Consider the following 12,678-nt stretch of genomic DNA (forward strand, 5'->3'; position numbering starts at 1 on the left):
GTTTAAATAACTTATCACTTTTGGCACTTCTCTTCTTTATATTCCCTTCCCATTAAAAACAAACAAAATACCACAACTCCTTACAAATAGTCATAGTTAAGCAAAAAAAAATTACATACTGGCCACAGCTGAAAACATATTTTTCACTCTGCACTTCAAGTCTCCCACCTTTTTATCTGGCAGTAGATATCATTCTTCATCTTTAGTTTTCTGGATTCATGGTTCTGTCTCTTCACTCTGTATCAGTTCCTAGATCTTACCCTTTTTTTCTAAATCCATCCTTTTTCCTCATTGTTAATGTTATGATAACCTATTATGTTAATATGCTATAATTTATTCATCTATTCCTCAGTTGATGGGCATCCAGTTTGCTTCCTGTACTTTATTGCAACAAAAAATGGTACTATAAATGTTACTGTTTATATGGTTTTTTTTCCCCATCTTTCTTTGTTCTTTTTTGTCTATCTTGCTTTGTTCCCTTTGTACTACTATAGGATAGGTCCTCTTTAGTGTGAATAATGGATCCCATGGGAAGGGTTCACATATTTTTGAATTCATACTATTTGAAACTATTATCATGTAAAATGTGGTAATTGGTTCCATCCATTTGAAATACACAGTTCTCATTCAATGCAACCAAGATTGATCTGAACCTAGTTTTAGTATTTTTGAGTCAAAGAATACATATATTTTATTGATCTTTTGAATATACTTTCAAGTTGCTTTCCTGAATAACTGAATAACTGGGCCAATTTATAGCTTTCACTAGTGCATTATTTTGTGTGTCTCTCAGTCTCCTCAGTGGACTTTTAGTGTTAACACCACTCATGAGATCATAAATTTAGAACTGGAAGAGGAGATATTAAAGCACTTCAAGTCAAAAAATTCTCATTTTACAAGTGAGGAGACTAGAGGTAGTATGTCATATGTTAGATAGAATCACTGGGAGTCCAGAAGACACTGAGAAATTGTCTTAGACATTTATTAGCTATATGACTCTGGGTCAGTCACTTCATTTCTGCCTTAGTTCCCCAGCTTTAAAATAAGGATAACAATAGCACTTACCTTTCAGGATTATTGTGAGGATCAGTTTGAGGTCTTTGTAAATCATTAGCACAGTACCTGACGGAAAGTGCTTAATAAATGTTTGTTCTTTTCTGCTTCTCAGTGCCCTCCAAAAGGCTTGAGTGACTTGCTCTAGTTTACACAATTACTAAGCATCTGAGGAAGGTTTTGAACTCAGATCTTTTTGATTTCCCCAGGTGCAAAAATCTTTTTATATGGTATGCTGTTGTGAGAAATAACTCCTTTGGATTTAGGAGTTAAGTTAAAAATCTTTAATTAGGGGCAGCTAGGTGGCTCAGTGGATAGAGCATAAGCCTTGAATTCAGGAGGACTTGAGTTCAAATGTGATCTCAGATACTTAACACTTTCTAGCTGTGTGACCCTGGACAAGTCACTTAACCCCGATTGTCTTAGCAAAAACAAACAAACAAAAAACTTTAATTACACAACTGCAGAAGTAGATATCTAGAATCATAGATATGTCTTTGTTTATACTCAAAATGTAAGTCCCTCTCCTGATTCCCTATTGACTAAATCCCACAGAAGTTACAACCTATTCAAAGGGCCTAGTGAAAGTTATATTTTAATATATTTAACATCTACTGGTCATCCTGCCATCTAGGGGAGGGGGTGGGGGGTGGGGGTAAGAGGTGAAAAATTGGAACAAGAGGTTTGGCAATTGTTAATGCTGTAAAGTTACCCATGTATATATCCTGTAAATAAAAGGCTATTAAATTAAAAAAAAAAAAAAAATCAAAGGGCCTAGTGAGTCTCCACCCCTATTTACAGCATCACTTCTCCCATAGCTTTACCTTAATTTGCCTGTAGTTCAGTCCTTGGTTGAGTGTTACAAAGATTTCAGCCTGTCTAGAGAGTTTACTTCCTCCCTGTCAACCTACACCCCTAATTACATCATTACTTTTTCTCCCCCCTATCCCCCCACTTGAAGATAAGCCCTTAATTTCATTTTCTCTTCCACTTGGAACGAAGTCCCTACTTTTGTAGAAGTGCTGCTGATATAAATATTTTGAGTTCCTTTTCACTAGTTCTCTCTGCCTCTTGGAAGTAGGAACACAGGTAAAAGCAACATAGGTCTGCATAGATTAAATAGAAGCAACTGTTCATACAAAGGTATCATGAGAAAATATCCACAGACACTATTGGAAATTTGGATGAGCATTATAGGGTGTTTTTTTTTGGGGGGGGGGGAATCAGTATTAATTTTAGTGTTTCATCAACAGTATTTTTATCTTAATTCATGGGAGAACTAGAAGAAAAATCATAGAAAAGCAAAATGTTAATTGTGGTAACAAAATCATTAAAACATATGTAGGAGACAAAGCCCAGATTCTTTGACTAAATGTTTTTTGTTGAAAAGTTAAAGCTTCTACAGTTAAACCCTTATGGTATTTAGCTAGGTCACATTAGGTTCAGTGATCAAATCTAAATAAATAACACTAGGTCTGTATCTGTAGGTGTGATGTATTCCTTTTTCATATTCCCTGTAAAACATTTCCACTTGAATTTAAAAAAAAATTATAAAATTGACCTTCAATAAAAAAGTCAAATAAAAAACAAGGGTAAACTTTTCCCTATAAACCTTAGCTTTTAACAAGGCAGAACTGACCATATGTTTTTTTTTTTTTTTTGTTTGTTTGTTTTTACTTTTTAAAATTTTTTAAATTTTTTCATAATTATAACTTTTTATTGACAGAACCCATGCCTGGGTAATTTTTTACAACATTATCTCTTGCACTCACTTTTGTTCTGACTTTTCCCCTCCCTCCCTCCACCCCCTCCCCCAGATGGCAAGTAGTCCTATATATGTTAAATATGGCACAGTATATCCTAGATACAATATATGTGTGCAGACGACCATATGTTTTAAAATGCTCTAAATCAGTGGTATCAAATTCTTAAACTGCCAGATACATGTTGACTTTAAAACTTCACAAATTTTTTTGGGAAGTTTTACATGAGCTAATGAAAAGTGAAGTGAGCAGAACTAGGATAACATTGTACATAATAAGAGCAATATTGTATAATGAACTGTTGTGAAAGACTTAGCTCCTTTGTTCCGTACAGTGATGTACAGCAGATCTAAAGAACTCTTGATAAAAAATGCTTTCTACCTCCAGAGAAAGAATTAATGAACCTATTAGTACAGATTGAAGTATATTTTTTTCCCCAAAATACTCTTTTGGGGTTTTTTTTTCAACATGACTAATATGGAATGCTATGTTTTATATGACTAAACATGTACAGTGAATATCATTGCTAGCCTCAATGAGTGGGAGAAGGAAAGGGAGTAAAGGGAATGAGAGGGAAAAAATTACAACTTAATTTAAAAATGAGTGTTAAAGAGAAAAACAAAAACTAAAAATATGTTGTATTTTATTTTTATAAACTTTGTTAAAATATTTCTTAATTATATTTTAATCCCCACTTCAGAATTTTCTATCTTAGAGGGCCACGAGTTTGATATATGTACATTCATGTTAAACATATTTCTACATTTATCGTGTGAAAGAACAAATCAAGACAAAAGGTGAAAAAAGGCCAAAAGAAAGAAAAAGTAAAAAATAGTGAAAATAGTATGCTTTGATCTGTATTCAGATTTCATAGTTCTTTCTCTGGATATGAATAGTATTTTTGACCATGAGTCTCTTGGAATTGTCTTGGATCGTTGTGATACTGTGAAAAGCTACATCTATCATAATTCGCCTAATGTGCTAAATGTTACTGTGTAAAATGTTCTGCTCATTTCATTGCACTTCAGTTCCTGTAAGTCTTTCTTGAGTTTTTAAGAAATTATTCTGCTTGTAATTTCTTACAGTCCAATGGCATTCCATCACCATATACCACAACATATTCAATCATTCCCCAATTGATGGGCATCCCTTCAATTTTCAATTTGTTGCCACTACAAAAGAAGCTGCTATAAATTTTTCTGTACAAATAGTTCTTTCTCTCTCCTTTTTCCTTTTTAAAATCTCTTTAGAATACAAATCTAATAGTTATTTGAGGGGATCAAAGAGTATGCAGTTTGATAGTCTTTTGGGCTTAATTCTAAATTGTTCTCTAGAATAGATGGATCATTTCATAACTACTGACAGTACCTTGTTGTCTCAATTTTTCTACATCCCTTTTAACATTTATCACTTTCCTTTTCTGTCATATCAACCAATCTAATAGGTGTGAGGTGGTTGTATTTACTTGCATTTGTCTAATCAATAGTAATTTCGAGTATTTTTTCTTATGGGTATTGATAGTTTTTTTTAATAGCTTTTTATTTATAAGTTATATGTATGGGTGATTTTACAGCATTGACAATTGCCAAACTTTTTGTTCCACTTTTTCCCCTCGTTCTCCCCCCCCCCCCCCTCGATGGCAGATTGACCAATCCATGTTAAATATGTTAAAGTATAAATTAAATACAATATAAGTGGTATCGATAGTTTTTATTCCTTCTGAAAACTGTTCATATCTTTTGATAATTTACCAGTTGGGGAATGATTTATATTCTTATAAATTTGATTCAGTTCTCTATATATTTGAGAAATAAAGCCTTTATCAGATCTGCTTGGTGTAAAAATTTACAATCTCTCTCTACTCCCCCGAGCTTTCTGCTGTCTTTCTAATCTTAATTGTATTGGTTTTGTTTGTGCAAAGTCTTGTTAATTTAATACAATCAAAATTATCTATTTTACATCTTGTAATTTTTCTCGTTTGGTCTTAAATTCTACTCTTTTTTCCATAGGCCTGAATAGGCTAATTATTCCATGGTCTCCTAATTTGTTTATGTCTATATCATGTACCCATTTTGACTTTATTCTGATGTACCATTTAAGATGTTGGTCTATCTTTAATTTATAATTTTCCAGCAGTTTCTATTGTTAGTGGGTTCTAAAAGTTTAAATTTTTGCGTTTATCAAACACTAGATACTACGGTCATTTGCTTCTGTGTATTCTGTATCTAATCTATTCTACTGATCCACTACTCATTTCTTAGGACTAGAAAATGTTTTTGATAACGTTTATAGTACAGTTTGAGGGTCTCATATGACTAGGCTACCTTCCTTCAATTTTTTCTTTTTAATTAATTTTTCCTTGATATTCTTGTTCATTTAAATTTTGTGAGTTTTCTGTTTTATACTAGGGAATCTTAAGTCCAGCCTAACATATTTAGTTGCTAATAATTCAATTAAGGTGTTGATGTGTCTAACTATGAATTCACAGTTCACACATATACATATAGTAAAATTTATAATTAATCACTTTTCTAATTTTGTGGCTAGTAGAATCTTTAAGTGCCTAATATTTCATGTTTAATTTGTAGTGATATCTTTTGTTTTAATGTTAAATTGATTTCCCAGTATAGCCTGTTCCTACCAGAAAGAAGCTATCCCTTATATCAAAGAATAAAAACTAAACTAACATATCAATTGTTATTCAAGGGAGAATTTCACAGCCATAATATCCTACATATTCAAAAGTAGGGAGCTCCCTTATTATATTTCTTCTTTTGGGAAGGGGGCAAAGTTATTATAATTTTACTACATTCAGTTAGTATACATTTAATTGCCCATGTATATTCACATGGTTTGGAAGTGGTACATCAAGGTATCAAAGACTAGAGGTCTAGGGACAGAAAGCCAGAATGATAAGTGAGTATGAAAACATTTTTGCACAGTTCTTTGTCCTCGTATTTGGAACTCTTTGTAACCCATTTTAGAATTTCCAAGTGTGTAGTTGGTACTGATCATATATGCATAGGAATGAAAAGGTAGTCAAATAATCAGTTCTGCTGGATAGAGCTCTTCCCAAAGGTGAGGTGACTCAGGCAATTTCCAATGGTCTTGTGATGAAGAGAGTCATCTGCACCCAGAGAGAGGTCTGAACATAACATTTTCACTCTTTTTTTTGTTGTTTGCTTTTTGTTTTCTTTCACTTTTGTTCTTGTGCAGTATAATTGTATGTATAAAAGAATTGCACATGTTTAACATATTTTATTTATCATTTAGGGGAGATGGTTGGGAGAAAGAAAGGGGAAAAATTTGGAACACAAGATTTTGCAAGGGTGAATGTTAGAAATTATGCATATGTTTTGAAAATAAAAAACTTTTGATAAAAAAAAGAAAAGGCAATCAGGAAGAGGAGTGGGATTAGGTTAGGGTTTTGGTATAATGTATTAACAGTGTTACAGAATAGATAATGTTAATAAATGAAATACATCTGTTAACATTGCCACCTCCAGACTTTATAACATACTTCAGAGAACCTGGACTGTTGTTAATTAACAGTGGCCTAATGAAGGGAAATTACATGGGGGGGAGAAAGGGAGAAATCTTTAATTTCTCAAAATGAGATATGGGATCAAACATTGGTGAGTCAACAAGATGAGACATTTTGGTATTACTAAATATGCTGTTGATCAATTGAAGAGTTTTATATTTACTATTTGCAAATTAAATTGGTTATTTATTATGTAAGGTTGATTTTTTTTTTTTTTCCTTTTTGTAGTGGCCAAGTGAAATTCTCTTAATATTTTTTGAGGAGAACCTCACAGTAAAAACATTTCTTTTTTCTTTTAAATAGTCATCTCAGCAAAACTTAAAGAAAATAAAAAGAACTGGTTTGGACCAAGTCCTTATGTGGAAGTCTCAGTAGATGGACAGTCAAAGAAGACAGAAAAATGCAGCAATACCAACAGTCCCAAGTGGAAGCAGCCTCTTACTGTGTAGGTTTGCAAATATTTTGTCTAATTTAATTGTTTAGCAGGTAATATAAAATATAATCTTAAATCCCTGTAAGCGTAAATGCCATCTTTTTTATTACTTTCTCTTTTTCTCTTTTCACTTTTCCACTTCTCTTTCTTCCATTCCTCTTCTTTTCTCCTTTTTTATATTTCCTTATCCATTTTTTCATTCTTTTTTCCTGGCTCCTCTGTCTTCAGTGTTTTTTCTCCTTAGTTCCTTTCTTATACTCTTCATTTTCTATTTTCCCACAGTCTCTCCCTTTCTTCTCTCAGCATATCTTATTTGGACGTGATGACATCAACAATTAATTGTTGTTACAACTGGGCAACATCTCTGGAATTGGAAGAACTTGAGTATATGAAAAATATATGTGACATTATAAAAAGATTTTTCTCCCTATCCTCTTGATCTTGGTTAGAATTGGTAAATAGCCGAGTTAAAAAGCAGACTTCTCCGTCTTGCTGCTCCTTAACGTGCACATCTGGGGAGCCTCTCATAGGACTTAATTTCTTTTCATGATAAGGTATCATATCTTTAACTGAATAAGATCATAGATTATTTACATTAGCCAAAATTTCTTATTTATTGCTAATTGCCTTAGAGTTTATTAATTGGGGGGGAAATTTTTTTTTTTAATCTTTAGTTATTTTTGCCAGTTTCTCAGATTAGGTACTCAAGAATTTTAATTGAAACTAGATAAATGTTAATAAATTTAATTTTCTTTATATATTGATATTTTAATATAGCACTCCAGAGTGGAATTCCTCATAAAAATAGTCTGTCTTGTATTCTGGCAAAAGGGATTGAATTATTATACAAAAGCACTAAACCATCATATTGTAAGGAGGGATATACATTAATAAACAACCATACCTTGTAGTTTTTCTGGAATCAAAGGACTAAATGGGACCTTAGAAACCATCTAGATCAATATTTTACACAAACTAAAGCATATAACGTGGTCAGTTGTCCTACAGCTGAGAAGCTGAGCCATGACTTGTACCCAAGAATTTTGCCTGCTGGATCCATTGTTTTTTCCATTTTTCCATATTCCTTTTAAAACACTGAATTGAGACTTAAGTTGAAATTTTTGTTTCCTGACAATGGCAACTATACAGAATAAGCAAAGAAAGCACATTCTATGGTGACTGAATCTAAGTTGTTGCAGGTGTGAAGAATTTACTCTATCCTTTTGATAAAGCATAATTGTTCTGTTTGAAGCATAGTTGTCCTCTAATTGAGATGAAATATTTCAGGGGCTTATCTCATAAATTTTTGTATTTTTTTAGGCACAGTAAAGCAAACATCTGAATTCTTTATATTTATTCTGTGCAAGAACATTATATTAGATTGCTGCCCTTCTTCAATTAGATTGAATTGCAATTCAATTAGATTGCTGCACAGTGAAATTGGGGAAATGTAGCAGTTTTGTTTTGGGGGGAAAAGTTTTTAAAATTATTTTTTATATTTTTATTTTTTTCTGGTTATACATGTACATTCATTTTTTTAAAATACACATTTAAAAAAAATAAATCATGTTGGTAGAGAAATATAAGAACAAAAGAGAAAAGAAAAACGGGGGGAAAGTGAACATAGCTTGTGGTGATTTATATTTAGTCTCCATAGTTTTCTCTCTGAATGGAGATGACATTTTCTATCCAAAGTTTATGGGGGTTGCCTTGGATCATTGAACTGCTGAGAAGAACCAAGTCTTTCATGGTTGATCATTACACAGTTATGCTGTTATTGTGTACAATGAAAATGTATTTTTGTTAGTGATTGATCTACCAGTGAAATTAACCATAAAGGCATGTAGAGTTTAGATAATACCGCATTATTAGAGTTGTCTTTTACCATAGGTATAAACTATAATTTACTTGTTCCAGGTTGTAATGTGGTATTTAGTGAAGATCGCATTTTTCCTTCAATGTTTTTCTCCTTTTAGAATTGTCACACCCATCAGCAAATTAAATTTTCGTGTATGGAGTCACCAGACATTAAAATCCGATGTTTTACTGGGAAGTGCTGCTCTAGATATTCATGAAACGTTAAAGTCAAATAATTTGAAACGTATGTATGTAAATGAAAATATATTTAACTTACGTGTACTTTGTTATAGTCTATATGGAATTCTACCAGACTTAACAAAACAACCTGTAATTGTAGCAAGGGTGTCAGTGCTTATTTGGATATAGTTTGAACAGTAAGAAAAATCTTAAGAAATTTAACACATCTTAAGGAAGCTTAAAAGCTCTAGATCCAAAACAAATGCGCAAATGATTACTCACAAATAATAATCAAAAGAGATTATTATAATTATTATATTATTATCTTGTATTCCTTGACTAAAATATTTCTAGAATCTTCCTTTCCCATTGATTCTGGTTAAGCTCAAATCCTCTGTAAATCTTTATAATTTTATTTTCTCTTTTAATTAAATTAATCTGATTTATATTGGTAAAATATCTTGAGTTTGCTCACATTATTTTATATTACTGACAAATATGGAGAAAATTTAAAAATAAATTAAATGGTGCCTTTTAAAAGTGAAGATGTTTGAATATAAATTTTTGTACTTCTACTATTTCTTCCTGGCCCAAGGAGTTTTTGAGCTTTTAGGCATTTATGTTTATCCTGCATTGAGTTTTTTAAGGTACAGATGCCAGTACAGATGAGTAGCCAGATGTATTCCATTTTTTTATTCCATATATAATACAAGTTTTGATGTTCATTGAGGACTAGAACCAATTATCTAACTCAATTAATACAGTTTATATGTATCCAATTGATGGATGCAATCTAATTTTTTTATGATAGACTTTTTCAGTAAGATATTTGAAAGATAAAAAAGACTTTTCTCTTCCATAGTTGATGAAGTGATTGTGACATTACAACTTGTGGGTGACAAGGAGCCGACAGAAGTCATAGGAGACTTGTCAGTTTGTCTTGATGGACTACAGGTAGATCCTGAGATTCTAACGAATGGCTATGCCACATGTTCAGAAGGTAACTAATATGTAATAATGTAATCACTATCGATTATCCTAGCAAAAGGCAGTGATATCTTTCAACTCCTGTCATTTTGTCATGATGATACAAATATTTAACTTTTTCTTTACAAGAAGTTTGAATTTACTTTTCTCATTCTCCCTTTTTTCTCTTGGATAGTTTCTATGGATTATGAACTGATTGAGTTTAGGCAATTTGGCTCAACATTGTTTCTTTTGGTTTTAGTTTTGTTGTTAGTTTATTGTTGCTCCTATTTTCATTATCCTTAGTGCTTTCCCAAACTCCACATATGTTTATAGTCTGTAGCACTTAAAGGCATTTAATATTTTACTTACTTTTTAGCAGTATATTAACAAAAAAAAAAACAAACCCTATGATTTGACTCTAAAAATGATCCTCTTCCTTAAACAAGCAGAATTTTTGAATCAATTTCTGTGAAGATCCCATTGATTTGTATTTAACAATATTACTTCTTAAGGGTTCTCTAGACTTATCCCTAATTAATGAAGAATTTGTTTGTTTTTAACCACTTGGGATTAGGTAGTAATTTTCTCCCATCATTGGAGTTGTTCAAACAGAGGTTTAGACTTGTGAGGAATGTTGCAGAAAAGCTTCCTATTTCACATAGACATTGTACTAAAAGTCAATAATCTATAAGGTCTCAATAAGATTCAATAATCCTTCTAAGAATTATAATTTTTTGATTTTCTCAACTTTTAGTGCACTTCTATATTTGTCTTTTTTGTTATCAGTAATAGAAATATAATTCTTAAAAGCTTTGTGTGTCATTACTTTCTTTTCTCTTTTTGTCTGAGGCAATTGGGGTTAAATGACTTGTCCCGGGTCACACAGCTAGGAAGTGTTAAGTGTCTGAGGCCAGAATTGAATTCAGGTCCTCCTGACTTCAGGATTGGTGCTCTATCCACTGCACCACCTAGCTGCCCCTGTGTCATTACTTTCTGTAAAATGGTCTTCTCTTAGCTAAGATTATAATGATGTAAATGTCATGATTATTTTTAAATGGTGTTTCACTGTTATCTGAACTTCTTGCATTAAGTCCCTACATAATGGCTGTCTCAATAATGCATGTTGTCTGTGAATTCTTTTTAAGATTTTTTTCCCCTTCTTTATTATTAAATATTTTTGCAAAAATAGGGATCTTAAGATTTTTAAAAATCTTATTATTTTAAAAGCTTATTAATGCTTTCTTAAAATTACTTTGCTTGTGTAGGAGCTACAATCTTTAAAAGTTTTATAATTATCAGTATTGTTATGTACTTTGTCATCCATTTCAGCTGCACTGAAGCATTTACTTTTGGTTCACAGCCGTTTTCCTAAGTAGTTGAGTTTAAGTGACCTTCTAGATAAAGTGAAATACTATCATATTCAAAATTCATGAGCAGTCACTAAGTGCTCACACTTTGATAGTATTATTATTTTATAAAAGGATAGTGGACCAGATATAAATGACTAAATGCTCACACTTTGATAGTATTATTATTTTATAAAAGGATAGTGGACCAGATATAAATGAAACCAGAGGTAGCATGTTTTATAGAAGGTATCGCTTAAATGCAATATAAACTTTTTTTGGTACATAACAAATTATAGTAAGACTAGTTCTATTCAATATGATTGATAAATTAATTAAATTAACCCTCAGCTTGATCAAGTATTAAAATGTTTTTTATTTTTATTTTTTCCCCTATTTTGTAAAAGTTTACTTTTTATAATAGCTTTTTAGTTTTTAAAATACATGGCAAAGATAGTTTTAACATTCACCCTTACAAAACCTTTTGTTCCGTATTTTTTCTTCTCTCCTCCCTATCATACCCCTTCCCTTAGACAGCATGTAATCTAACATAGATTAAACATCTGCAATTCTTCTAAACATATATAACTATTTTTTAAATAAGGATGATTAAGGGTAAATTTTGGTTACACAGTCTAAGTATGAAAAATTTTGAAAACAAAATTCTAATCTCATTGACTTTTGTTTGTTTCTGCTGATGATAAAGGTAGTTCACAGAGTGATGATTCCAGAACCAGGAATGATACAAGGTAAGATATATCACATGAGCATATGAGTGATTACTGTTAGATTGCAGGACTAGGTAAAGGAAAATTAATATTGAAGCAATACAGAAGTCAGGCCCATGCTAGAGTAAATTAATTGAGTGATTAAAAATTAAAAGAGGGGAATTTCATATGAATGCAGATATACTCTGAAAGACTTATGACATAGCCTATTGTGTTTGTAAGGTGTTAGAGGATACTCAAATTTCTGTTTTAAGATTAATTTGTTGTTGATACTAAATATAGAAGGGTAAATAAAGCAATTACTGTGATCCTAGATTACTTTTAATTTTTTTTCTTTTTTCTTTTTCTTTTTTTTGCTGAGGCAGTTGGGGTTAAGTGACTGGTCCAGGGTCACACAGCCAAGACATGTTAAATGTCTTAGGCCAGATTTGAACTCAGGCTCTCTTGACTTCAGGGCTGGTACCCTATCCACTGTGCCTAGCTGCCTCAGTCCTAGATTACTAAGAAAGAGAAATAGAAGTACTTAATACTACATTTGAAAATGCCATATGTAATATAAATGTATAACTTTGAGAATATAAGTATAGTCAAATCAAAGAGAGTGTCTTCTTGGCATTGGTTTACAAAGCTATATATATTTGTACACGCTAATTGCTGTTGGAAGCAATTAAATTGCATCAAGTTGAAAAACTTGAGCATCCCACCTTATGCTGCGGGATTTAGATGTTAATATTATCAGCCTCTTCTTGTTTCATTTAACAAATTTTCAGTGGCTATTGGGTATTCTAGTTTCCATAAGACAAGA

The 12,678-nt window shown here is 31.8% G+C and overlaps 1 protein-coding gene across 4 annotated transcripts in view; it reads left to right on the forward strand.

The window, feature by feature from the left end:
• The window catches only part of ITCH (itchy E3 ubiquitin protein ligase), a 148,491-nt gene that overhangs the window by 62,688 nt on the left and 73,125 nt on the right, over nucleotides 1-12,678 (forward strand). For all 4 annotated transcript variants that reach the window (XM_023506927.2, XM_031953881.1, XM_031953879.1 and 1 more), the window contains 4 exons: nucleotides 6,664-6,805; nucleotides 8,770-8,894; nucleotides 9,693-9,830; nucleotides 11,852-11,894. In XM_023506927.2, coding sequence (XP_023362695.1) covers nucleotides 6,664-6,805; nucleotides 8,770-8,894; nucleotides 9,693-9,830; nucleotides 11,852-11,894 — 448 coding nt within the window. The remainder of the gene's footprint in view (nucleotides 1-6,663; nucleotides 6,806-8,769; nucleotides 8,895-9,692; nucleotides 9,831-11,851; nucleotides 11,895-12,678) is intronic.

The sequence above is a fragment of the Sarcophilus harrisii genome, chromosome 2 (assembly GCF_902635505.1).
Source record: "Sarcophilus harrisii chromosome 2, mSarHar1.11, whole genome shotgun sequence".
In the NCBI taxonomy this organism is placed as follows: domain Eukaryota; kingdom Metazoa; phylum Chordata; class Mammalia; order Dasyuromorphia; family Dasyuridae; genus Sarcophilus; species Sarcophilus harrisii.